The 27,979-nt window shown below is 42.0% G+C and overlaps 1 protein-coding gene across 2 annotated transcripts; it reads right to left on the bottom strand.

Annotated features, from left to right (window-relative positions):
* On the bottom strand, window positions 1–27,979 carry UPP2 (uridine phosphorylase 2). Of its 2 annotated transcripts, XM_083494997.1 has the most exons (8): window positions 27,598–27,971; window positions 27,398–27,503; window positions 18,581–18,698; window positions 16,058–16,216; window positions 10,667–10,781; window positions 8,224–8,433; window positions 3,737–3,883; window positions 1–1,231 (listed from the first exon to the last, which is right to left on the bottom strand). In XM_083494997.1, the coding sequence occupies exons 2-8, from the start codon at window positions 27,448–27,450 to the stop codon at window positions 1,062–1,064; spliced, it is 972 nt and encodes a 323-aa protein (XP_083351123.1). In that variant the 5' UTR covers window positions 27,451–27,503; window positions 27,598–27,971; the 3' UTR covers window positions 1–1,061. The 2 variants fall into 2 exon arrangements, with proteins under 2 accessions (XP_083351123.1, XP_083351122.1); XM_083494996.1 differs by having other exon boundaries at window positions 27,398–27,979.

Below are 27,979 nucleotides of genomic sequence, written 5' to 3'. Positions count from 1 at the left end.
TTTCTCTTTTAAAGTCTTTATTAACCAATTTTGCAGAAGTGTTAAACAGATGTAATGTGATATATTAAACAATGAAGTATATAAATAACTTAAGCTTATTACAAAGCAGCACAGTCTCAAATGCAATTGCACACAGCTGTTTAAAAAGCAAATAGGTTTGGGAAGAATTTGACTCCTAAGGTACATTTTTTACATTTAGAAAAAGAAGACAATTCCTCATGTGAATTCAGATAAGCAAGCAAATATGAATACAGTACTTGTCGGTAGTAATTTCTGATCCTATTTTCTGAATCTGTAATGCCTCCTTTCCCTTCCATTTTTTGGGTTCCTCTGTCATCATGCAGCTCATCACCTGGTATTTACTGAAACGCTCAGGTAGAAATCAACATTAAAGTGCTACATATTCAGCTAGGATCACAGTATAATCAACCAGGAACATTTTTCTGTGCTGCTGTGGAGCTGCTATACATTGACATGTTCTGTCTAAACATTTCCAGGCTGTTTGATCAATTTCTGACAGATGTCTAAAATGAAATGTTACCCCACTGTGTTGTAGGATAATATTCTAGCCTTTCTTCACAGGTGTGCTGAACAACAGTAACACGCAAGAGCAGTAGATTTGCTTTTGAGCCAACTGGGAAGTAATCTCTGAGGTACAAGAGTTAGCTTGGCTCGCTATTATAAACAGCCCTTAATGATAACTAAAGATACCTTTCACTGGCTGCTTTAGCTGACACCCATGGGCAAAGCATTGCCAGATGCATGGCATGAGAGAGCTCCGTTCAGATATTTGTGCAATGAAAAGGAACTTCCTCATGACTTTTGGATTGAAGGCTTGTCAGTAGATTATAGCAGAGAAGACCGACTTGTGGCCCTCCAAATATTCTTGGACTCCTATCAGTTCCAGCCAGCATGGCCAGGGAATGATGGGAGTTGTAGTTCAACAATATATGGAGGGCAGCAGGCTGGTCTAGACGTTGAGACTTAAAAGACAATCTGTGTGAGAGAGATTCAGAGAGAGAGAGAGAGAGAGAGAGAGAATATCCAATTTCATATCTGTTCTAGATGACATCTTCTGATAATCCATTAGGGTTCCATAATCCAAGGCATTTTCTGATGAACAATGAAATCAGCTGCTGAGGTCGTTGCTGGTAATCCAGAAGAACTTCGTGAGGTGCTGTGATTTGGTCTCCTTCAAGCCGATTAAGCAGAGTCACACAGACGACTGCAGCTAGAAGCCAGGTGAACAGGAGAAGGTAAAACAAGATGTTCAGGCTTGTTTTTTTATTTCAGATACATAGACGAAACGCAATCTTCCCAGAGATGGTGACTGGAATCTAATTTTATTTGTTTGCAGCCCGTTTGTTTACAACCAATCTGTCTTTGCTACTAGCCTCCCCTACATCTCCCAGAAGGAAAAGGAAAAGCTTTAACTTGAGAAAGGGGGAGCGGGTAACAGTTGGCAACAAAGGTCTCTTTTACAAACAAGTGGCTCCATGTGGCCATGGGCATTGCCGGGGGGGGGGGGCAGAGAGGGGCAGCTGCCCCTCAATAAAAATACATAGCTGACTGAGGTTCTGCCCCTCTTTAACAAAAGCCCCCCCCCAATCCTTTCTGTGCCCATGCACTGCAAATGCTGTGCAGAGCATCATTTCTCAGCTGGGAACCATTGACCATATTTCCTTGCAGAAACCAATGTGATCCTCTCATGTGTGAAAGGGGCTTTCCGGTACCCATTAACTCCTTCCCAAGCATAAGGCATTTTTTTACTTCTGGGAAAATGAGTGGAGGACCAACAGGAAGAAAGGTTTAGCCATTTGGGCTTTTCAAACATTGTCAAATGATTTTTTAAAAAAAATCTTCAAGGCAAACTTCGTTATTGATGGAGCATTCTTCTCTCTCTCTGAGATTGGACCTTCCAGTTCTTAAGCACACTGAAATAAATCAGTGAGGGTAGGCAAAAGTTGCTCCCATGAGGCGCTGTTTTTCTTGGTGAGGGGAGGTACTGTGGAAAATCAGTGGAACTGGGGGAGGGGATGCATCCTTTAAAAAAGACAGATTTGCCTATGCTAATTTATGTCATCAATGGAAATTTAGAGCAAATTAACAAAATTTAATACTGTTCTGCAGTCCAAGTTTGTTAAGTGATAACAGGTAGCACTGAGGTCCCTGCTCTCCCTTCTTATTGCTGTTCATCTTTAAATTAAATCCTTCAAATAGAAGATGGTCCTCTGCAAAGTTGCACACATTGCCACCCTAGCTACTGACTGTAATGTAAAAACTTCACCCTTATTTGGCATTCCTTACCATGCCACTACTCTTAAAGAAACTGGCAGCCTTCATAGCTGCAGTTCAGTTATAATTGGTAGAGGTCATCAGTGTGACCTGTAAACGATTATAAACCTATTTTCCTCGGTTGCCCTAATACAGCCGCATAAGAAAACCCCATAATAAAAATCCATCGAGGGTTGTGATTCCAAGAGAGGTATGGAAGGGAATGCATAGCACAAAGAAATTCTTCCTGAAATGCTCTTGTTAGTAGTTCAAATGTAAGCTCTGACTAGTGGATCTTTATATCTTCAGCTTTTAAAAATAGCTTGAATAAAAACAGTGAATGCAACCCCCAGAATGTCAGGAGGAACTCAGTGACCTTTGCAGCCACTATAAAATGAAACAACACACACACACTCTGACATGAAAGTCTTAGAAAATTTTCACAAGCTGGCTTGAAATGTTTTGGTTTTTCTAACATCATTAATCCACTCCCCCTTGGGTACAATGCATCCCAATCAATCTCATATAATCGATTTATAAAATCTGAAAAGCCAGGACCAGACTTTCCTTTGGGGAAATGATGGTTTTGAATAAATTCTCAGTATTATTTCTTGGATCTATGGATCAGATTCCAGAAAAGGGTAGAGGATTTATGAGTTCAGTTGCTGTGATGAAGCTGCTTATTTGAACTGAGGTCTCAACAGCTGTCTGAGGGTGCTAAGAGCTTGAGGGAAGCGATTCTAGCCTAATTTTCTCCCTGCCAATAAAATAAGAACAAAATTTTGTGATCTTGTGTACAGATAATTTTTTGAGGGGGGAAGAGAAGGAGCATTCAGCCATATGAACCTCCATTTTCAGTAAGAAATAGTATCATTCAGACGTCGTATGGCAAAGAAATTCACTTTAATACATATTCCAAGTCAAATCTATCAGATTTGTGTTTTCTGAAATAATATGCACACAGAAACACAGCCATCCTGTTATTCCAAGTTCTGTGATGCAGTTCTCTATAAAATGTTTACAAACGCTTCATATATTATTGGGAAGGATGCATGATAAGGAAGATATTAGTGAAGATATTTCTGTGTAGGAAAATTGCTTGCAAAAATGTGTATGTCAGCCAAAACTGCATACACAAAAATGTGTTTATTATCCTGGTGAATTTTCTTGAGGATTTTTTTAAAAAAATTGCAAATTGGTGCAAAATGTGGAGAACTGAATTTAAGATTAGAAAATGAGAAACGGAGAGAACTCAAAATGACGGACGCTTCCATCCCTCAATCAGACACAAGTATACTGTGTCAGTGAAGACAGGGCCTTAATTATTCACTTTAGCTAAAGATGGTGGACAGTCACAGTGCTGTGAAAAGTGCTTTGTGCTTCTCAGAGAAGAGGGTTGCAAGGAGGAAGCATCAGCAAAGGAGGGAAACAATTTTAAAGCTAGATCTACACTCTGTCTTACCTTTAAGGCCACAAAGCCTGCACATAGCAGCAAATACAGTAGACTCCATTTCTATGTTTCTAACTCCAGCATTGTAAGCTCTTTTTAAGTACTCCAGCTTTTTTTCACGGGAGAAGGAACACAACGCTCCATCTAATCGTCCCTGACCTTAGAAGGAAAGAAAAGGAAATGTAAGTATTTTATACTTCCATGTGTTGGCAGAGTTGACTGCAGTCTCAAAGAATGCTTTCTTCAGAAAACCCAATTTGCCAACGGTATGCTTAAACGAAAACCTCAGGAATTTTTTATTTTAATAGCATGCGCGTTGAAATATTAATACCTTATCTGCCATGTATTTTTTAACATTCCAACAAAACAGCGCAAAAGAGGCATATAAAAATGCGGAGTCTGAAAACATTGTATTACTATGGCGAAGATTCAATAAATTAAGGATAATGCTCTCTGTTATCCTGTGCAGAGGAAAGCAGCACAAAACAGTAATGAAACAACAGTAGCACCGGTACACTAGAAGACAATAGCATTGTATCCAATGCTGGGGATCCCACAAAACACAATCTCTATTTGTTTTACCACTGTTCTGCTTTAAGGCAGTGAACTGTTTATTGGCTGACATTTCACAGGTGGGGGAGACAGAAATTTGGTGGTTGTATAGCCACCCACCTGATCTGAGAGGTATGTGCCACTTAGCTAGTATGTACTGGCTAGCAGGTGGTTTGATTTGGTAATGTTCGCCAGCATGACTTTAACGTTCCTAACTGGAGCAGCACGTATTTTCACACTTCTTGAGCCAGGAGGTGGTGCACTGCGTGCCCTTGCATTATATGCCCCAATCTCCTGCTGCTTTTTAACCCTGTAGTGAGGAAAATACAGCACCAAGCTATGGTGTAGGGAAGGTGGGAACATCTGTATTGAAATGCAAAGTTTTAAGCTCAAATAGTATAAAATGTTTACATATGCATGGAAAGAAATATTATTAAATGCTCTGGGAAGTAGTTTCTTTAATTAGTGCCACCAAATCTTTGTTGTTGTTTAGTCGTGTCCAACTCTTCGTGACCCCATGGACCAGAGCATGCCAGGCACTCCTGTCTTCCACTGCCTCCCGCAGTTTGGTCAAACTCATGCTGGTTGCTTCGAGAACACTGTCCAACCATCTCGTCCTCTGTTGTCCCCTTCTCCTTGTGCCCTCAATCTTTCCCAACATCAGGGTCTTTCCAGGGAGTCTTCTCTTCTCATGAGGTGGCCAAAGTATTGAGGCATCAGCTTCAGGATCTGTCCTTCCAGTGAGCACTCAGGGCTGATTTCCTTCAGAATGGATAGGTTTGATCTTCTTGCAGTCCATGGGACTCTCAAGAGTCTCCTCCAGCACCATAATTCAAAAGCATCAATTCTTTGGCGATCAGCCTTCTTTATGGTCCAGCTCTCACTTCCACACATCACTATCTCACTTCCATACATCACTACACCAAATATTAGTTCCTCATAAAAATAAAGTATAGTGCAAGGGATCTCATTCTGCTTCATTTCTATATGTGATGAATTTGGAATCTGTGGCCCTCCAGATGTTTTTGGACCTCTGCTCCTGTCAGACCCAGCCAGCATGGCCAGTAGGGTCAAGTGTAATGGAAGTATTGTAATAGCACGACAATTACCTCATTGAACTCTACACATTTTAGAGTCTTAGTTCTGTGTAGCTATCCATAAGATTGCATTGCCAATTATTGTTTTAAGTAGAAGCTGGAATCTAAGGGCCTGGCTACACAATGCAGTAGTGGCTTTCTTAGCAGCCATGTTGTGGGAGATTCTGCCCCCAGCCCCAATTGCTAATTTCTATGTGGGGCAGGTGATTTTTCACATAAGCCTCCCTTCTGGTGCCACCAACAATAATGTCCCCCCCACCGCCATTTAATGTTTATAACAGACTCCGTGATTGGCGATCCCACCAACAGCACACTATCTAGTTTAGGCTACTTGTTAATGAAAAGCATAATAAGCTGTGCTTATTTTAATTGTAAGTAATACTTTTGAATATGCCAAGCACATACCTTCATCTTGTACTAAACCTGGGCAATCCATTTCATTGTGTTTTCATTTCTGCATTAATCCTCTGAAATGGCTTTGATAAAATGTGGCCTTGAGCAAAACCACAGATGGCTGTGCTTGCAAACAGATCCAACAGTTTATAAATAGGCCTCAGATTATTAATTCTCCATTTATTCTGTTTCATCCACTTTGCAAACAGCATTTAATTGCCTCCAAAGAAAAGGTTCTAAGGTAGCACAGAGGCGCTAATGGTTATTTACATAAATGCCACACTTCTTGACATTTTTCTTCTGTAAAGTAATTTTGGAAGCTATAATCCTGTCACAGGAAGTAACTAGAGTGTAATCCAGCTGCTAACATGATGTTATGATTATTGACAAGGGACTATTTTACTTTAACTGTTTAAAACGATATGGTCGTTTCTTACAGAATGACAATGAATTTGTACAAGTTGTTGAGGATGAGGGATGGATGGGCAATTGTTATCAAGGGAACCTTAGATTTTTCTAAGGAAGAAATGGGAAGTTGGATTCACTGTCATGGTGTGTGTGTGTGTGTGTGGTGAGAGAGAGATTTAAAAAAATAAAGATTAAGAAAAAGAAATACAATGTAAAACAGCAGAAATACGTTATGAGAAAACCACAATGTAAAACAGCAGAAAAAAGAGCAGCAGCAGCCAAAAACTTTACCATATAAAAAACAAGAGAGTACCCCCCCCCCCGGTGTCTACAGGGGGATGGGGAGTGTCATTGTCAGGTGAGCTTCCTTTGGGAGGCCATAACTGAAAAGACCTCTGCCCTCTGACCTACCACCCCTGATGGTGGAAAGACACATGCTGAAAGGCCTCAGCTGATTTTCTTTAAGGGTTGCTGTTTTCCCCAAACTAACTATGAACGATGAGCCAAGAACAGACCTTGGTTATTGCTTGTTGGCTTGCTTGGGGCCAGGCAAACAAGGCCAGGTTTGGATGTCTCAACAAGCCAGACTCTGGCTTATTTTGTCCATGGTGGCCAGCAAGTGGACCATGGTTTAATGTGAAATGAGAACCAGGCTATTGTTTGGAAAGTATGTTACATTACTGAAAACTTATAAACTTGATTCTAATATGCTTGGCACTTTAGACCCACTGTGGTGTAGTGGTCAGAGTGTCGGTCTAGGAATTGGGAGACCAGAATTCAATTTCCCACTCATCCATGAAGCCCACTGGGTGACCTTGGGCCAGTTCCTGCCTCTCAGCCTAACCTATCTCACAGGGTTGTTAATGAAGATTAAGTGAGGATGGAGAGAACCATGTACGCCACCTTAAACTCCTTTTAACAACTATATAATACTTTCCCTTTAGATCACTTTTCACTTGCAGATGAGACTCCACATTATGTAGTAACCAAAAAATATACAGTCTGTGGGCACTTGTTCAAACAGCTACCTCCAGATATGGTGAAAAATTCAGTATTCATTTATTTATCTGATAAATGTTCGTGGTCGAATTTGATTTCACCACATTATGACACATCTAAAATAATAAGTAACCATAGAAGAATTAAAGATAACTGTTGCCTCATTTCCCTTCAAAACAATTCTTTCAAGAAATATTCTGTAAAAACAGGAGAGGCAGAATGCTCCTCTCAAATGTTTTCAAAGGTAAAAATTAAGGAAAAATTACTACAGTTTATTCTAGTGGGTAAGGGAAAGTAGGTAAAGAAAGTTAGTTCTGCATAAACATGCATAGAATTGCTCTATAAGTCCAAGTGTGTTCAGTGAAGCTTATTCTCAGGTAAGTGTACATAGGATTACAGTGGTACCTCAGGTCAAGTACTTAATTCGTTCCGGAGGTCTGTTCTTAACCTGAAACTGTTCTTAACCTGAAGCACCACTTTAGCTAATGGGGCCTCCTGCTGCTGCCGCGCCGCCGGAGCCCGATTTCTGTTCTTATCCTGAAGCAAAGTTCTTAACCTGAAGCACTATTTCTGGGTTAGCGGAGTCTGTAACCTGAAGTGTATGTAACCTGAAGCGAATGTAACCCGAGGTACCACTGTACAGTCAGTGGAAGCAATCCCATGCACACTTACACAGGAGTAAGCCTAACTGTTGAATTCAATGGAAATTGCTTCTGTCCTAAATATTTTTAAGACTGCACTGTTGTTCATTTCTGTTTGTTCTACAACATTTAAGGCTCTTATCTTATCCTAGAAGTAAGTCCCGTTGGGTGCAATGGTACTTACTTCTGAGTACGCATGTATGGGGTTGCTCTTTAAGTTATCTAAAAGGCACAATGATAAAAGTAACCATAAGCCCGTAGACAGCACCAGACAAAACCTGGCAAACCCAGACAAAACCTGGCAAAGCCGTGTCATGACCTTTATAATGTTTTCATATCCTAACCTCCCACTTTTAAGTTTGGGATTAAAAGAATGAATCATTAAGTGTATAAAGCAGTTCCCACTCACCCTCATAAAAATCATCAGTGCACATTGTATGGCCAATGAGGGATGGGAAATCCTTAATCTGTCTGCTACAGTCAAGTAGTTCCTCAGCAAGGTCTCGATCAAGTTCCGTGCTTCGCGTTACCACATTGTCCAATATCACCTGCTCAAACTGCGGCTTAAAAAATGAATCAACAGCCGTGTCTGTTATTACAACAGAGCCAGGCTCAATCCCTGAAATCAGAAATGGGGATAAAGTTCAAAGACTGCATTAAATAAGCCCACAATTATACATTATAGGAAGCTTGATCTCGGTGATCATGAACATAACAAAACATTTGGCTCCTCAGCTAAGTTTCTGCAAGAAATAGACTGGCAGGAGGTTACATGCCATGTGGGAGGGAAGTGATTGAATTTTCATAGAGGTGGAATTGGATACATCCACACCTTACACTTAAAACACACTTATACTACTTGTTAAGGGACGCGGGTGGCGCTGTGGGTTAAACCACAGAGCCTAGGACTTGCTGATCAGAAGGTCGGCGGTTCGAATCCCCGTGACAGGGTGAGCTCCCGCTGCTCAGTCCCTGCTCCTGCCAACCTAGCAGTTCGAAAGCACGCCAGTGCAAGTAGATAAATAGGTACCGCTCTGGCGGGAATGTAAATGGTGTTTCCGTGCGCTGCTCAGATTTGCCAGAAGTGGCTTAGTCATGCTGGCCACATGACCTGGAAGCTGTACGCCGGCTCCCTCGGCCAATAAAGCGAGATGAGCGCTGCAACCTCAGAGTTGGCCATGACTGCACCTAATGGTCAGGGGTCCCTTTACCTTTTATACTACTTGTTACCCCTTGCTTCTGCTCAAAGAATTCTGAGAACTGTAGTTTGTTGCTGCCTCACATCCTTAACAAACTACAGTTCCAAGGATTCTTTGCTGGGTGTTTGTGTGTGCACTTTAAATGTATGGCGTACACACAGCCATTTACTCAAAATGTTACTCATGTGTACCACCCCAGTTATGAAGTGTATATAGGGCATTCTGGTCCATGACAGTGATTGTCATCTATCAGGTCTTTAAAAGTGACATATAATTCTAGATCTCATTCAGATAAAGCGTGTTCTCCTTCATGGAGAGCATGTGTTGCGGTGGGGGCCGCCAGGACACTCCAATGTTGGGGGCGGGCTAATTGGCCACTGATGTGATTAGGGCTTCTCTTGTTGTTGGGAAGAAGTTAATGTTGCCATTTGTTGATTGACAGCCAGAAATGATAAAACTCCTTGCATGAGGCTAGGGCTTCCTCTTTTCAACCGTGCATCGGATTGCCCGTCCCCCCCCTCCGTAGAATTAGGGTTGTTCGCTTTGACCTTGCTATGCCTATCATGGGGTCGTCTGCTCTTGGGGCAGGGGCCTGGTAGGAATTTTGTCCATCTGGCTGATTGGCTGGGGCCATTTGGTTTTTGCCTACTGCGTAGCAAATCGTCACAACTTGTAAGGTTCGCGGTTAGGCATTGGTTTATGGTTTGGTTGGTTGAGGGGCATGGATTGGCTGTGCCTGCCCCTCTAATGCTGCTGCTGCAAGGGATTCCGTTAAAGGAATTGGGGGGCTAACTGTTGCTCGTCCACTCTGTCAAGGGGGCTCGGGCCATAGCAATGAGCTCCTGGTTGCATTTGGGGTGAGGGCAGGTTCCCTGCTCCGTCACTACCCCCAAGTGTATTCCCCTATTCTGACTTTCGCATCATGCGGAATGTCAGTCTGTCCCCCATGGTGGGGGCAGATAGTCGCAACCAATGCCTAAGCAACCACTCACAAATTTGTATTTTAATAAAGTTGTGGCCAAAATTATGCCAAAAATCTTAAACAAAAATTCCGTGTGATGTGTGAGTTATTGGGGTGGCCCTGGGGACCTCGACACGCAACTTTCAGTGAGTGAAAGGACTGTCAGTTACTTTGTACCTGGACAGAATTGTCCAGTCAGCTATGTGCACTGACTGTACAAACTCATTTCAAGAGGAAGTTTATCATTCGTTGTTTGCAATGAGACTTTCTTTTCTCATTAAGATTCTTACAGTATTTGCCTCAATTCTATGGGAAATCCTTATTTTAAAAAGCAGGAATCTAAATTTTGGAGAACATTTTTTTTATCATTGGAACAAAGCATTTTCACAATATGGATAACATGGTGTGTGTGTGTGTGTTTTTATCAGTCACTCATATGTGTTGGTATTTGGGTCAGTTAGGGGGAAATCAAATCCAAATGACTTTAAGAAGAACACCAAGTCCTGTGTTTTCAAGCTGATGCTACATTAGAAAAATACATATTTGTGATCTTTCATATATATTAGCAGGTTGATATTTGTTGACTTGATTTTTTTTTTTAAGTACAAAAATCTCATAAAGACATGACCTTTTCTTGAGATGTATTTCATTTCCATCTCCTGCGCCTGGTAGCAGCAAAATTCTTTGCTCACCTAATCCCCCTGAAGTACCGATGCGTATAATGGTAACATCACGGCATTTTGCATGGTGTAGCAATTTGATTAGCTCATGAAGCATGATAGAAATGGATGGAACACCCATCCCATGCTGTTAAGAAAAAAAAGAGAAGCAATATAACTTTATACATTCTAAGCCAAACTGATTTTAAAAAAATCAAAACAATAACCTTAAGCATAAAAGTACTGGTGCACAATAGAAGCCTATGCCAGTGGATATGCGGGGAGTGATCCAGCCAAGGGAAAGGGCATGTAATTTTGCTATCCCCCATTGACAGCATGGCTAGTATCCAGTTGGCCATTCTAATAATGATGATGATGATGATGATGATGATGAAAATAATAATAATAATAATAATAATAATAATAATAATAATAATAATAATTAATAATAATAATAATAAAATATTATTTATACCCCGCCCATCTGGCTGAGTCTCCCTAACCACTCTGGGCGGCTCCCAATCAAGTGTTAAAAACAATACAGCATTAAATATTAAAAACTTCCCTAAACAGGGCTGCCTTCAGATGTCTTTTAAAGAGAAGATAGCTGCTTATTTCCTTCACACCTGAAGGGAGGGCGTTCCACAGGGCAGCCCCTTTGTCTGGTTCCCTGTAACCTCACTTCTCGCAATGAGGGGACCGCCAGAAGGCCCTCGGCGCTGGACCTCAGTGTCCTGAGTGTCCGCAGTGTTCTAGCGCTGGTGATCTTGTGGGAGTCATCTGCTAACAAACAAAGGGAAGCAATTTTTGCCAGTTCTCTTTCTTCTGTAGTTCCCAGCACCCCCAAATCATTTCAGGGGTTGGTGGTGAGATTTTGGGGGAGCACTGGGGTCTGGAGGGAAGAGGAGGAATGGACACAAACTGCTTTCCCCGCCCCCACTTCCATAGTAGATTCTTCCTGCTGCATCAAAATTGGATATAACCCAATATGACTTGTGAGTGCAAAACACTGCAATAACTAAATATAGCTTTCCAATACATTCCATTAACTAGACACTGAAACAGGAATAATACCCACACAGGGTTATCTTATTTCTAAAAGAAATGCAGGGGCGGGGCTGGAGGCAAAATCTAACCAAAGTAAAGCACATTGAAGTCTCATTTTCAGAGCTAAACACAATTCTCACATTACTGAAACATTACTGAAATGTGTTTATGTTTGTTTGGATGGCCCTTAAATGTTTCATGTTTGCTCACAAGCGGATTCTGCACTGCACTCGAATGTCACTTTGCATTGGCTCTGAAATGTGCTGATTCCGACAGTTTTTGGTTTTATAAACTAAATCACATAGTGCTTTTTCAAACCATCAAACAGCAACACTGCACAACTTAGAATTTGTATCGTATGGATGTATCCCATCAGTCTTAATTCAAATTAACATGGTGCAAATCTGAAGTTCGCTTGCAAATCCATCAAAAGCTCTGGCTCTTTTTGTCCCATCATCATAGGAAGATAGGAAGCTGCCTTGTACTGATTCAGTCTGCTGGTCTGTCTAGCTTAGCATTATCTACATTGACAGGAAATGGCTCCCCACAATTTTGAAACCGACGCTTCTTCAGCCTGATGCTGAGATGCCAGTGACTGAACTTGGGACCCTCTGCATGCAAAACAGTTGCCTTACCACTGAGTTGCTCTGCTGCAAATTAATCGTTTGGTAAGGGTTCTGCATAATTGTATCTTTCAGTGGGACAGATCTCCTCATGTAAACATAGTAACCTTGCTTAGATTACTACCAATAATTAAGAGAGAGTGTGTGTGTGCATAGATTAAAATGTTCAGCACATTTCCTATGGATTATTTAATAATTTTTGCAACATAGGTCAGTATTATTTCCCCAGTATTGCAGATGAGGAGCTGAGGTGGAAAGCAAAGTGGATTGTGGAAAGTCACAACATGAGCCCAAGGCAGGATTTAAACCAGGGTCTGCCTGCCTGCCTGCCTGCCAGCTCACAGTCTTAATGGTGCAATCCTGCACTCACAAAAAACCAGGGTGCCAAAGAAGCTTTCTGGGAGCCTTGCTTTTACCATTCCCTTGCCCACCTGCACACACTTTTGTGTTGCTTCTGTTCTTGGGACACTGTGATTTGTTGGGCCACTCAGTTGCAACTGAAGCTCTCCTGAGTCCTTTTCCTTCCCCTCAGCTTTTCCTGAGGAGCTTTTCCTTCCCCTCAGCTCTGGTTCAAAGGCTGTTCCTTAGGAAAAAGCTGAAGTGTGCCATGTGCAGAGTAGATGATGGAGAGTGTTGCAGTGCAAGAGTGGGGAATATGGACCCCACCAATCCCAGCCAGCACGGCAAGAGGTCAGGAATGATGGGTGTTCATCATCAGCATCTGCAGGCAGGGGGAGGCTCCCCACCTCTGTTACAATAGGTGCCAGTAGGAGCTACCGCACGTCTAAATGAGTGCAGGAGGCAAGCATGTATACTTTGCCTGCGTAAGCATTACTGTTTTCTCCTCTCCAGTGCACTCCCACCGCTGTTAGCCTAACGTATCCTGCAGTTTCTTGAGAAACACACCTCAAACCAGGTTGCATCTGAATTGAAAATGCAAGCCGCGGTAAAGCTGAGGTGTGCACAGTTCAAACAACCATTGCACATGCACAGATGGCAGCACATGCAGAGGCAGCATTGCTGGGGGTTACCGGCACAGAGAAACAAATCCGGTAATGTACAGTGTACATTTGCACTTGTGGTGTGTACAGCAAGTGCAAATGCAACCTGAAACACAGCATGGGGTGGGTGGGCAACCTTGCTGCATTTTCAGCCACTCATGTGTACATAGCCTAAGTCAGTAAACTATATTTCCCAGAGCTATAAAATCGGCTTGACGTGTACAGAACTTAAGTGACATTCTCAAGCTGGTTTCACTGCAAGCTTCTGACATCCCAAGTCACTTGTGGATTGCAACCCGGGGCACGTACATGCTTGGCACAGTGTTTTCCTCCAAACACCACCACCTGCGTTCCGCAGGAAGTGACCCTAAGACTTCACCTTAAAGACTGCTGGCCTTAACAAAAATGACTGCTTCCTCTGTTAATAAGGTAGCGCAAGGGCCTTTCAAAGTCAATATGCAGTGGCATCCCAAGACATACAACATGATTCAGACAGAAGGGTAGGATAAATCATAGTCATTGAAACTGATCCAGCTTCTGTTCAATGCCACAACAAAAACACCCCCTTTGACTTGCATGGGAAGTGAATTTTGTGCTCCCAGCCTATTAATCTTAAGTCTCACTTGTCTAGCAAAGATGTAGGTAGGGAATTTCCTAGGCAGGCCTGTACATCTGTTACATTCCATGTATCCAAAGAACAGGGAAATAATTTATAGAAACAGCAAGAACAAGCCACAGCAATTTTTCACTCAGCATATTAAAGTTTAAAACATGTAGCGTTTTCGAATGCCTGAAAGATCGGATTGGAAATAACTGCTCGAGAAGTGTCTGAAGGGAATGAAAGAGATATTGCTGCTAAATTAGTTATAAAATGGAACGTACCCACTCAGAAATGAGAAATTTGCTAGAATTTCAAGAAACGGGTAATTTGGGTGACTCAGTTTAACAATACTAGGCCTTGGATTCTGACCTATTTTACGGGGACATGATGATTGAAATTTTAAGCGCATTTACTAGAGAGTACACCTCACTGAACACAATGGTGAATAAGGGCAGATATGATAGTGGGCTGTGGGGTGGGGAAAGTGGTTAGAGAGAATCCCGCCCCGCCCCCCAAATAACATTAGCACCCAGGGCGATTCAGTGAACTGAGGTGGAAAATACAGGTCAGACAACAGGAGGTACAGTATTTCTTCACACAGTACATAGTAAAGTTATAGGATTTGCTTTTACAGGATGTGCTGAACGCTACCACCTCAGACAGCTTTTAAAGGGATTAGACAACTACTTCTGCATATTTTTATTTGGAAGGACAAATGGTTACCTTACATTTTGGGAGGCTTCATAGGGACTAGTGTTTTCATGCCTACACTGCAAATGTAGTATGATAGCAGTGACAAATGCCATCAATCCAGCATTTACCAACCCAGCATGTAGTAAATAAGCATGCTAGTCATACTGAGAGTAGACCCATTGAAGTTAAAAGACTTGACTAACACAAGTTCATTGATTTCAGTGGGTCTATCTGAGTAAGACTTAGTTGAATATAAAACTTAGGGTTGTATTCACAGTGGTGCCCCTCCACCCTGGGCATCTCCTAAATCTGTTCTGGCTTTCTCCCCAATCCTCCTGTGCAGAATCGGTTTTGTTTTGTGGTCTTTGAGCTCCTACTAAACTAGTGGAGAATTTCCTTGCAGAAGATTTAGTGAAATGGGTGCCCCACTTCTACTATTCATGAATGCTGGGTGAAATGGCATTTTGTATTTAATACTACGCTAACATTATTGAAGAAAACAATAGGCTTGGGCCCATACCCTTTCCGAGTCTCATTCTTATAGCTCATCAAGTTCCATTCAACATTAAGTGAACCAAAATTTCTTAGAAGAGGTCCCCCTCTCTCCAAAAGTTCACCTCTCCCCTTCCTAGGTTACCCGCGCCACACACACGCACAGTTTGGCTGCCCACAACTAGCATGGAAAATTTTGAGAGGCCATTTTTGCTCATTCCTGGTTTTCTGCCTGCATTTCAGGGCTTATCCATTTACTGGCTTTGAGGAAGCATGCATGAATCTCTAGTGCAGGGGTAGCCGATGTTGTACTATTTCTTATCCACCTCAGCCAGCGTGGCAAATAGTCAGGAATGATGGGGTCCAATAACATCTGAAGGGCACCTTGTTGGCTTCCCCTGCTCTAGAGCACATCCAACCCCGCCATCACATATGCGCCTGCAACTTCACCCCATTCCTCCTTCATACTGCAAACAGTGACCAATCAAGGACCAGCGTGGGCCGTGCAATCCACATACTAGGAGCTGATCTGCAAGCCTGTGAAGCAGAGACTCTGCATTTTCAAGGTAACCACTTTGTTCAGCTTCCCATATTTCTGGTTTAACACTCACGGGATGTAAAGAGATTACAGGATGTGGCCTCAGGCGTTCTTGGCAGAGCCGGTAGAAATAGTGGAAAGCATAAAGACGGAAAGAGCCTCTTGCTCATCAAAGAGCTGCCTGCCAGTCAAGGCTAAGTCACTGGCTGGGCAAGTGTAATAAGGGTGATTCCTGAAAAGCTGTTCCTCTTGCTGTAGCAGTTGTATTTTGGCTTCTTGCGAAGTCCCTTGATTATAAAGCCTTTCACTGCAGTGCCTCTGCTAGATCCACATTAAATATTAAATAAGAGATGTGAACAATGTGCTAAAGTCATCAGTTACTGCTGTGCCGCTAATGGAAGTGTTTTGGGTGCCCTGTAATGTACTTACACTGATGGAGAGCACCGGCCCGACTTTGTACATGCAGTATCGGTCCGTCCCGGCACAAATATCTTTTATGTCTTTGCCATCTCCTTCGAGTCCAAGTTCTTTATGCATGAACTGAGCAAAAGCTTTCATTCTGTTGGGGCTCCCACCCACGCAGACAAACTGGAAATAAATCATCAGATCATCAGCCATAGCAACAACAGAGACTTGGCATGCGCTGGCGATAAGATACGATTTTATAGCCAAAGTGGGGTACGCCTGGAAAAGAAGGGTAAATACGTAGACTGCCTGGCCCATTTATGCAAGACTGCATGCAGAGAAGTGGGTTTTATCTCGGTTATCACAGGAAATCTTGCGGATTTAAAATATGCCGGCATATTTTGTTTTAGGAGAACAAGTTGTTCAGTGTCCTCTGTCCTTATTTATTTGTCATGAAATGAGGTGGATGGTGGTATGAGATGCATGGTTCTTTGGTGTCAGTGTTTTGGTTAAAGCTGAAACTAGCTAAGGCATGCTGTGGCCAAAGTGAAATACAACACTGAAAGCAGTATCAGCTCCCCCTCTTCCTCCTTTTTGTCTAGGAACAGCCAGTAGATCAAAATGTGTGACCCGACATTATCACCCTTCCAATTTCCCTGCCTCTGCAAGTGGTAGCCAATGAAATGTGAGCATGGGAATGACGGCGTTGTGTCATGTTTCTGGTTCTATCAGATGGTTACCAGAGAGAGAGAGGACAGGCAGATGTAAGATTTTTTTAAAAACTTTCATATATCTGGGTCTGCCATAAATGTCTAGTGTCCATGAAATGTTGCCTGTATTTTAAAGGGATAAAGGGGTGGGGGGATGGGACACACAAGAATTATCACCAAAACCCATGTCTTGGTATTTCCTATCTGGTGTTTAATATATACATTTTGTAATTGAGGCTCGTCCCAGCCAAATACCTCATACGAAGCGACCGTAACTTTCAGCTAAAAGTAAATCCGGCTGACTGTCCTTTTAATGTGGGCACTGAATATAAACTGTTAGTACTTGTTTCTTCTGAAAACAAAGTAGAACCAGATGCTGAAATAGCATGTGGTCTAATTGCTTATTCAACAGCATCAACTAAAACGACAAGAATTGCGCAGAATTATAGAAATAACACCAGGAACTACAAATGTGAGCAAAAATACGGAACCACATTTAAAATAAAATAGAAATAAAATCCGCTTCTGAATCTGAAAAAGGCAATGAATGTAACAGCCATCTTTTCCACAGGGCTCAGAAATTAAATGCCTGATTCACAAATGACTTAATTCATAAATGCACACTAATCATACACAGTATTAAGAATCCCAAGTGCTTAGTGCAACTCAATGTAGGTACGCCAGAGAATCATGCCCAATAAAGAAAAGGCTCGCCTCCTTAGTTACAAGGTTCCCGAGTTACTTCAGCTTTGTATTTTGCTCTAAATGTTAGAAAGAGTTTTGCAGTTTGATGCCAGTGTTTTGGTTAAAGCTGAAACTAGCTAAGGCATGCTGTGGCCAAAGTGAAATACAACATTTCAGCATGTTTTAACTCTCCCTGTGAAATCAGCGGGATTTGAAGTGCTTAACATTGGCTTCACAGTTCCAAAGATAAATGGAATGAATTTTTTGTATTTTTTGCCCACTCCAGACTACTGGGGCAGTCGGTTCTGAGGGGCAAACTTCCAATTAGAATTTGGCTAATGAGCAGCCTTGCAGAGTTCACCTTTAATTTTCATAGCAACCAATATGCAAAGAGAACCATAGCTTAGACGAAGAGCACTTGCTGCCCATGAGGAAGGTTCCGCATTCAATCCCCAGCATCTCTATTAAAAAATAAAATTAAGTAGCATGTGTTATAAAATATCCTGTACCAGAGGCCCAGGAGAGCTGCTGGCAGTCAGGGTAGAGAATACTGGGCTAGATGGACAGATATTGGACTTGGCAGAAGACAGCCTTCTTTGTTCTAACACTTCCCTTTATTTGTGAATTCATCACTCCTGAATTCAAACCCTGAGTTTTGCTTGCAGGAACTCTGCATGTGAGCAAATGCACTTCTTGATAAAGGTTGCTCTTTTTCCAGCACAGCTCTTAAGAGCTTTTGCAGCTGAGATGCTACAGCAACACCCTTTCCCTTCCTCATAATAAATTGCACGAACTTTGAAATGATAAAACGACGAGCCAAATTCCTCAATGAATTGTTTCTGAACTGGAGTCTGTGCAACTACCCCAGGGAAGAATTTAGCTCATCATACCAGAAACAGGTTTAGTTTCCCCAGTCTACTTATTTTACTGAGAAGGAAAGGGTAATTGCCCATAACCGTAGCTGCAGCGGACTTTCTGAGTTGCTTTGCAGAATGGCACTGACTCTGTTCCTGTGGGACCTTTAAGTCATCTCTGTAGCTAGAACTAGGAAGCCACTATGATAAAAGGAAACTGCAAAAGACGTGGAAGAGAAGTAGCAGCAGGAATGAAAGATGTTTAGAAATGCTGCAGCTGTATTATTATTATTTTTTACCTTCGTGTCGCCAAACATGGCTGGCAGATTGTGCGTTTTGGTCCCTAAGTCTAAGTGATAAAGGATATCTTCATCCATTAAATCCAAGTGAGGGTTCATAACATAAACAAGTCCATTCCTAGGGAGGAAAAAAGAAAGAGAGAGAGGGAAAAAAACACTCCAATGAAAGAAGCACAAAAGAGGAAACTGTGAAATAAGATACAACCACCCTAAATTTCATGCAAGTTGTTAGATTGCCTCGTTATATATTAATAATGCTGAGGCCCGAAGAGAAAGAAAGAGGACTTGGGTCTAAGCCAGGCTCTTTCCAGATGATTGATTTTTTTTTTTGTACAGAAAATGTGCATTTGTTCTCCGTTTGGTATGCTGACTGCAGACCTCTTCCCTGAAGGTTCTAATTCTCAGTGTTTTCCAACACTATACTTCGTACTTCAGAAAATATGATTTCACCCTACACGTACACTCCCAGATAAATTGTGTTGCTACTGTGATTGCCCTCTGGAATGAAGTTGTGTTGCTGCCATAGACCCCTTTGTGACTAAGGGTGGGTGGATCTGTTATTTTTTATTTCTCTTGGTTTCTCATTTTTCCAAGTTTAATTTCAGTTCTGGGTTTCCCTTTGGAGCAGATTTGGGGAGGCATAGCGGCGGTCGGGGAGGCTGGGGAGAATTATAGGGAGAGGAAAATAAGGGGAACTATTCTGTTGGATACTATCCAATAGTTTCAACTGCTTTTTGAAAATAGAGCCCCTATTATAAGGAAGTTCCCATTATATGAAAGTATCTGGCCAAAACTACATAATATGGAGGATTTATGGAGGCTGCTAAAAACACTCGCCCCTATCTTCCTCTTCCCTTGTAGCACCTAGTACTGTATAACACATGACATGATGTTGCACTACTGAGAGTTCATTCACTAAAAGCTGCAAACAGTGAGAAAGAGCAAGTTCCATTGCATAAGCAGAAGCCCTTGTGCTAACAGGACAACTTTGTTGCATGTGACTCCATGGCTGGACTTCATTGGCAGAGAGGGAGATCTGGGGTGTCTGGGTCACCCGCCCAGCCTTCTTAACATTGTGCCTTTGATTTCCTTAATTCCATAAAATGGAAGTTCTCTGTGGCAGTGCCTTTCCTGCAGTATTCCAAAATTATCTCGTAAGAACCTAAGAAGAGCCCTGCTGGATCAGACCATGGCTCTATATCTGTTAAGTTGTGGGTGAACATATCAGACGACAGAGCGATTCTTCCAAAGCAGCTCTTTATTTGTAAGCTGGAACAGAACTGAACTGAAGAGCTCAGTCAGCCTGCTTATATAGAGCTCCAGAACAACGTAACTGTAGCAACTTTCTAAAACTATCCAATCACTGAATGTCACTTTCGATCCTTCATTTGCATACAAACTATCCAATCACTGAACGTCACTTTCGATCCTTCATTTGCATAACTATCTACAGTATCCCCCTGCTGGCCCAAGGTGAGAACTTCAGTACATAACAATATCCTATTTCTCACATCTAGCCAATCATAAGCCCACCAGCTGAGCATGGAATTCCTCCTCTGCTGTTGTCAGCCAGCAACTTGGATCCAATGCCATACTTTATCTGCATATGGTTCTGTTGAGCTATATATAATATTTAGTGGCAGCTGCAAATGAATAGCTTGGGTTTTTTTTTTATAAAAAAATGGCAGTCATGGATTAGCTTTCACAATGGAGGAGAGCTCTTCAAGTGAGCAGCACATCACTGGATTAATCTGTTCACTGAAATGAGGCTTTCACTTGACCTTTAAATATACGGACGCCCTTGTCAGATTAATTGCTCCTAATAACATCAGGACTTGCCTCAAATGGCTGGATGGAAAGTTATTTGCACCTTTGGGATCTTAATCATATTGCAGAGGGTGTTGGGAATCCCTTGGCATGAAAGGCCCTTGGGGTGCCCCCTTTTGGACCTCCTGCTGTTTCACTGGCAATCCTAAAGATATTATTGTCTTAAGCAAATATTTGGGTTTCTTATGTGATCAAGCCAGTTCCAATTCCCACTCTCAAAACATTTGCATACTGTGGCATTTGTGCTATTGAGTACATGTGCAGCTTTGAATCTAATCCTGAATATGCTTACTTGGGAGTAGAACAGCCTATTTAAGCCTGCCAGGCTTCCCCATTTGGTCCACCAGGCTGTTTGGGGCAAACCATGTCTACCCGCCGACAACCACCTTACATCGTAAGGTAGTTAAAGGGATCGTTTGTCTCCAATCTAAACACCACAGCATTAAGATAAGAGAGAAGCCCACAGTGCTAACATAAGAGGTAAGCGCTCTGCCTGTTCTTTCTCATTTGTCTCTGATCTCAGAACTGTGGTGCTTAGCACTGAGCTGGGGAGGTAAAATCCCTCTGCCTTTTTAGAAAGCCTCTCTAAAGATCAGGCAGAGGCATATTTCCAACCACCCACACCTCAGTGCTGGAGTGGAGAAAAGTGGAAATGCTGGTTATGTGTGTGAGCCTGCCTGGCTGCTTCCTTGCCTGGTGGGGGGGGGGCAGGGAGAGAGTGATATGTGTCTGGAACAAGGGGTGGGGTGCATTTTATTTTTTTGAGGGTGGGTGTTTTGCTCAACCATTTTTGCCCTACCTGCCATTGTAATGTGGCCTCTTGAAAGGCTGGGGAATTTTCAATCCAGCCCCCAGGAGATACCGTATTTTTTGCTCTATAAGACTCACTTTTTCCCTCCTAAAAAGTAAGGGGAAATGCATGTGCGTCTTATGAAGCGAATGCAGGCTGCACAGCTATCACAGAAGCCAGAACAGCAAGAGGGATTGCTGCTTCACTGCACAGCAATCCCTCTTGCTGTTCTGGCTTCTGAGATTCAGAATATTTTTCTTCTTGTTTTCCTCCTCCAAAAACTAGGTGCATCTTGTGGTCTGGTGCGTCTTATAGAGCAAAAAATACGGTAAGCTGTCTGTGAAAGCAGAACTGGAATGGAAGGTGCAGGTGTTTTGGAAAAGGAGAAATGGGGTGAATATTTGGCTGAGAAGGTGGAAGGAGAAAGGTGTCATTGTTTGGTGTTTGAGAGAGGGTGCACATGTGAGCATAGGCTTGGAAACGGGAAGAAGGGAGAAACAGAAAGGAGAGAGAGGTGATGGATCCAGAGAGAATAAAAACAGAAGGGATGGAGTTTTACTGTCACAATAATGAGAATGGCAAGAAAAGGAGGAGAGAACCTTGGTGACAGGTCAAATAAGATTTATTTGTTTATTCATTTATTTATCCATATGTGTATACCACTCTCAGTGTGCATGGTGCCATGCAGAGTGCAAGCGGCAGCTCCTTGCTTTGAGGAGCTTACACAAAAAGGAAAATATTCCGTTGGAACTGACAGAAGCAAGCTGATCACATAAAACAAACCAAGTGGCATCAGACAACAGGAAACAAACAGGCTGAAAACATACCCGTGAATGGCAAAGTAGGAGGTAAAAGATTGTTAGCTGGGATTCCATTGTTTCCATAGTCCGTTTGTTCAAGAGGCATTTGTACTGTTGACCCTAAATCCACCCACAAACACCAGCCTTCCCCCCCCAGCTCTTCTGGCCCTTGTGATTCATTCTGGTTTGGCTGCCATGCCAGCACCTGTCTCTATTTTGCTGCCAGAACTTTCTGCTGCCTCTCTTGGGTCCTTCTGCAGCTGCCTTCCCCCCACAAGCTTCTTGTTTCCAAATAATTCAGCAGTCGGACTTTGCATATCTACTGTTGCACCACTTGTTTCCAAAAATGGCAAGTGGGGTCCAAAGCAAGCAAGTGCAAAATCTGAGGGAAGGAGGCCATGACAGAGGTTTATGGAATTAGATATGGTGTGGGGGAAATAGAAATAAGCTTTCCCTCCCACTTCATCTCTCATAATACTAGAGTCCTGGGGGTCCTGCAATGAAGCTGAATGATGGGTGATTCAGGAGAAGCAGAATCAAGCACTTCCTTTTTAATACAGAGTGTATGTAGTTAATCTTTGGAACTTGCTACCGCAAGGTGAGGTGATATCCACCAACTTAGATAGCTTTAAAAGGGGGGTCAGACAAATTTACATAGGCTATCAGTGGTTACAAATCATGATGACTATATGCCAATTTCATTGACAGGATCCCTATATCTCTGAATACCAGCCTGGAGGAGTGGAGTCACAATTCTAGCTTTCTAGCAGCAGTGTTGCTGCCACTTGCCAGCGAGGGGCAGAGATGAGGTAGCAGGGAAGTTGGAGCTGTGCACAGGGGCACGGACACACTTTCCCAGAAAGCAGCAGCTGCTAGGGAGCTAGTGTTGTGGCTCCAGCCCATTGGTTGAGTCACTTCTTGCTACCGCTCTCCCCGTGACTTGTTTGTGGGTTTCTCAGAGTGAAATATACTCGGAGTCCTGCAGTGATTTCATGCTCTTTATTGCCGCTTGTAAAACAGTGACTGAATTTCCCCCAAAACCTCAGGCCTTTATATACATTATTTACACAATGAGTCCCATCTGATTGGCTGATTCTGCTTCCCTCCTGGAGCCTGATTGTCTTTTCCTGCAGGCCAATCAGTTGTTGCATTCTATGATCCTACCAGCCTATTGTTCTAGGATCCAAGCTTAGTACATAACACAGAGGTTGGTCACAGTGGGAGATGGGATGCTGAGCTCGAAAGGTCAGATCCTGCAGAGTTTCTCTTACGTTCTAATCCAGGCATAGGCAAATTCTGGCCCTCCAGATGTTTGGGACGACAATTCCCATCATCCCTAGCTAACAGGACCGGTGGTCAGGGATGATGAGAATTGTAGTCCCAAACATCTGGAGGGCCAGAGTTTGCCTATGCCTGTTCTAATGAGGCATCTGATCAAGGCCTGTATTTTAAAATGAGCTTAAAGATATATTTGCAAATGTTTGTATGTTTCATGCCAGGCATAAAGCAGCTGGCTAAGTACTCTGGCAGTTGTTTATCTTCCTGCTCTCCTGGACAAGGGCCCCCCTGATTTATAGCAGTACCTCAAAGTTGTAAAAGGGAATTACAGGCTGGGAGCAAAGGTTACACTGACCATACATATTACAGAATACAATCAAGCTGCAAAAACACTAATTAAGAGTTGGTAAATAGTAAGATTTATTGTTTAACAGAAAATAATACCATGTGCCTCCCATCAGAATTGAGCCATCTTTTCCTAAGGTTAAAGGGCAAGAGCTAATGGGAGAAGCAGCTGGCTGGGAAAGGGGGTGTAAATTGAAGAGGCTGCTTTTGAAGCTGTTTTACTGAGTTCCTTTTCTTCTAAAAAGTTATCTATGTTATGTATGAGATTTAATGTAATTATGCAAAGGATTTAGAAAGTAAGAAATGTTAGATTCTTATGTTAGATTCTTATTTCATTGATGGTGTGTGAGAATGTGAACCCAAAATCTCTGTTTAGATAGAATTTAAAACCATGAGCCATCTGTTTTAGCCATTTGTTTTGGAGTGTAGGGGCAAAAGGGCAAAAGGTGATCTGGTAATTAAGGTGCCTTGTCGAGGCAAATGTAAGATATATGGCTACTTGTCTGCCATTTATGGATAGAAGGAAATATAGCTCTTTGTCTCCCATAAAAGGTAATAGGAAGTGGGTGTATCTTTTATGATTGGTTCTAGCAAACAGCCAATAGGAATTTCAACCAGGCTGATTGGACAGAGGCAGCCAAAGGAGGAGCAAGGGGGCTGGGCTAAGGAAATATAAGTGCTGGCCATCAGGGCTGGAGTGGGCAGAGCTTTTGGTAACCATATACCACTGTGCCTATCATTTATTTGTCTGACAAATAAATTATTATTTTAATTTCTCTATTGCTGCGTTGAATATTTCATTCCAGCTCAGTGTTAACCACAAGCAGGGTGCTACACTAATCTGATGAAATTTTGTAATGCTTGTAGTACGTACTGGTGCTCATTGAACACTGCATATTTCACATGTTTTGGCTTTCCTCACCCAGCTCCATTTTTGCAAATTTATTTCCACAGGGTTCTTTTAAGCATTTTAAGGTTGTGTTTATCTTTCATTTGCTGTTGTAGTGCCAAGAATCAATCTTCAAATAGTAAACCTGACACTGCAGAGTATAATGATGGGATGGACTTAAGCACAATCCTATATATTTCTACTCGGACATAAGTCTCATTAAAATCAGTGAAACCTACTCCCAGGTAAGTGTATATGAGACTGCAATCTCAGTTAGCTCACAGCTTTAAGATAATCAAAAGTATAAATTACTCCAAAGTGGATAGCACAAGCCAAGGTGCATAAATGTGTTGGACTGAGACCCAAATACTTAAGGTTATCTCCACTGCATTACTCTAAATTCTAAAAGATGCATATATTATATTAGGGTTGCCAGTTAGTTTAAGATTTGTAGTTTAATTAATCAGCTTCCTTTCAACCAAGCAACTGATTTGTCACTATCCAGCAAAATTAACCACTTCCACATCCTATTGATTTCAGAGAGTTAAAACATGTGTTTAAACCTCTTCCGTTTAAATTTATGTTCTTTACTTTGGCCAGATCATGAACAAATTTAATATTACAACATTTTTATACTGGAAGTAGATTTGAAGAATTGGTAGGTAAAGAATATTATTCTCCTTGGCAAAAGAGCACAAGGAGGGTTTTGTTGTTGTTGTCCACATGCTTTATTGAAGACATTTATAGATTACTTAATCAATGGCATTTCTAAGCAGTGTGCATTAAAATAAAACATACCACAAATGAAACAATAAAAATTAATTATAAAACCAAACACTATCTTAAAATGCATGATGGAACAAAAAAGTGTTAAGGCTTGTCCGTGGTAGAGCAAAATGTGGATTTGCACTGGTCTGACCCTGAATTAAAACAGGGGCGTCCCCACGACGTTCTCCCCATTCCAGTATTGTCCCAGATCTTTCCCTCTTTAAATGTGGGGGTTTTCAATCCTTGGCCTGGATTGAGAAACCTTGCATTTAAGGGGGAAAGGTCCAGGACAACAATGGGATGGCATAGCCTCCAACATTTCTCCAATGAAAATAGGGACATCCCATTCTATAATGATTATTTTACTATTTATACCCCACACATCTTACTGGGTTGCCCCAGCTATTCTGAGCAGCTTCTAACATATACAGTGGTACCTTGGGTTAAGAACTTAATTTGTTCCGGAGGTCTGTTCTTAACCTGAAACTGTTCTTAACCTGAATCACCACTTTAGCTAATGGGCCCTCCTGCTGCTGACCCGCTGCCACTGCACAATTTCTGTTCTCATCCTGAAGCAAAGTTCTTAACCCGAGGAAATATTTCTGGGTTAGCGGAGTCTGTAACCTGAAGCATATGTAACCTGAAGCGTATGTAACCCGAGGTACCACTGTGTATAATAATAATAAAACATGAAAATAGGGACATCCTAAGGCAAAGTGGGACATTCTGGGATCAAATCAGAAACCGGGACGGCTTCTCAAAATCAGGGATGCCCCTGGAAAATAGGGACACTTGGAGGGTCTGGGATGGGGAGGTTGTCATAATCCAGTGTGGACAAGCCCCTTAGTCATGTGCCTAAAGCTCAACAAGGAGAGTACCTGTCTAGTCTCAGGCTTGGGCCCATGACACCAAATGTACAGATATGTTACATGCACACTTAACACATGCATCTTAAACAATTTGCTCCTTTCTCAGTGCCCCCCTGGTTTCCAGAAGAGGATTTTATAGAGGAGATAGAATATGCATAAGATTCTTGAGGGTTACCTTTAGATTCCCTCATGGAATAAATTTGGGGTAAAAATAAATGCCAAAAATGTAAGTACCAAATAAAAACTAATTTGGGTGGCTCAGTTTGAAGAGCTACTTGAGAAAATGCAACTTCAAAAACCCGAAAGCAAATGTGGATTAGGTAGGTACATTTCTGGATCACATCCGTTGTTTGAAACAAGCAATGTTCGTTGGTTGAGTAATCTTTTCAGCATGGCAGCCTTTGCACAGGGTAGGATCAATTTAAAGTTTAATTTAAACCCCATAGTTTCAATCTTTCAATTTGTGATAGCAAATCAATCAATAGATCATTCTACCCATTCATGAATTGCTAATTATTGCTTCAGGCCTTCCTCCTAAAATCATTGCTTCCTGCTAAACTTAGCAAAGGCAAGCACATTCATATGTTTTGTTTATTAGACTGAACCTAGTTTGGACCTCCTCTTTTATAATTATTGTAATATTTTTTTTGCCCCGTCACCTTGATTAAAGCCTGTGTTTCAATCTACATTTAAATTAAAATGATATTCAAAAGACGCAAGAGCTTTTGATTGCATCCTTTCTCCAATCATAATTGCAAATGGAAAGGGCTGACTACATAGGAATGCAAGTCCATGTTTAGTTATCAAAACAAAATCTAATGCATCAGAACAATTTTTTTAAAAAATAATAATGAGTGGTATTCAACTAAATGGTTACAATAGTGCACCAACTTTTAGCCTGTACAATGTAACTTTCCCATCCTTTTCTACCATTCCCTCCATAGACCTACTAAACCTGTTCCATTGCCCCCCTTCCCATTCTCTGTAGCAGATTTAGGGGGCACGTGGGGAGGGGGGTAATTACATTGCACAGCTAAAAGTCATTGCACAATATAACTGTTCACTTAAAGACTGCCCTATGGGTCTGAATAATCTGTATGGAGTAGCTCATAAGAGCTGTGGAAGGACTGGATCTACACAATACAGCAAAACACAACACTTTGCCCGCTTACAGTCATGATACACTGGTATCTCACACAGACAGACAAACCTGGGGAGATTATTTAGGAACTGGGTGTGTAAATTACTTACCCATTGTAACTGTTCATTTCAGTCTTGCTGGCTCCAGCTAAAAGAAATGTCATAGTTTCCAATTTTCCCAGGACAACTCCGAAGCAGACACAAAGGAAAGGCTATCCTGTGAAAACACAAGATAGCACACAAAGTATTTGCAGCAGCTATCTAAGATATATGAATGATATATTGTTATCTGTTACTTCCAAATGATTTACAGGAATGGTCCCAGTCACTGTTTGTTCTCCGATGCACCAGGTGTAGAATAGCGTGTCTCTTCCAGCTGCAAGTTATGCCTGGATCGCCCATAGCCTCAGATTGGCTGTTTTTGAAGGTGTGGCATTTTCCCTGGACTTTCCCTGGACTTGCGTTACCAGGCTTAGCAAGACAAACAGGCCAGGGCTGGTTAACCTTCTGCTACTAGTGTCCAAGTCTCCTTGGCCAGAGCCCCACATCTACAGTTTGGCAGCCATCCCTGCAGGAGGCACCCTGAAGGGTTCGGCCTGTTTTTTCTTAAAACGTGAGCATGTTCCACGTGAGAAAAATATATAAGGTAGATGTGATAAACAAGGTTTAAAAGGTACATTAGGTGGGATTAAC

The sequence above is a fragment of the Podarcis liolepis genome (genome assembly GCF_965112155.1).
Source record: "Podarcis liolepis genome assembly, chromosome: 1".
NCBI classification, from domain to species: Eukaryota; Metazoa; Chordata; class Lepidosauria; order Squamata; family Lacertidae; genus Podarcis; species Podarcis liolepis.
Note: the sequence above shows the minus strand (reverse complement) of the source record. Positions and strands in the feature narration are given on the sequence as shown.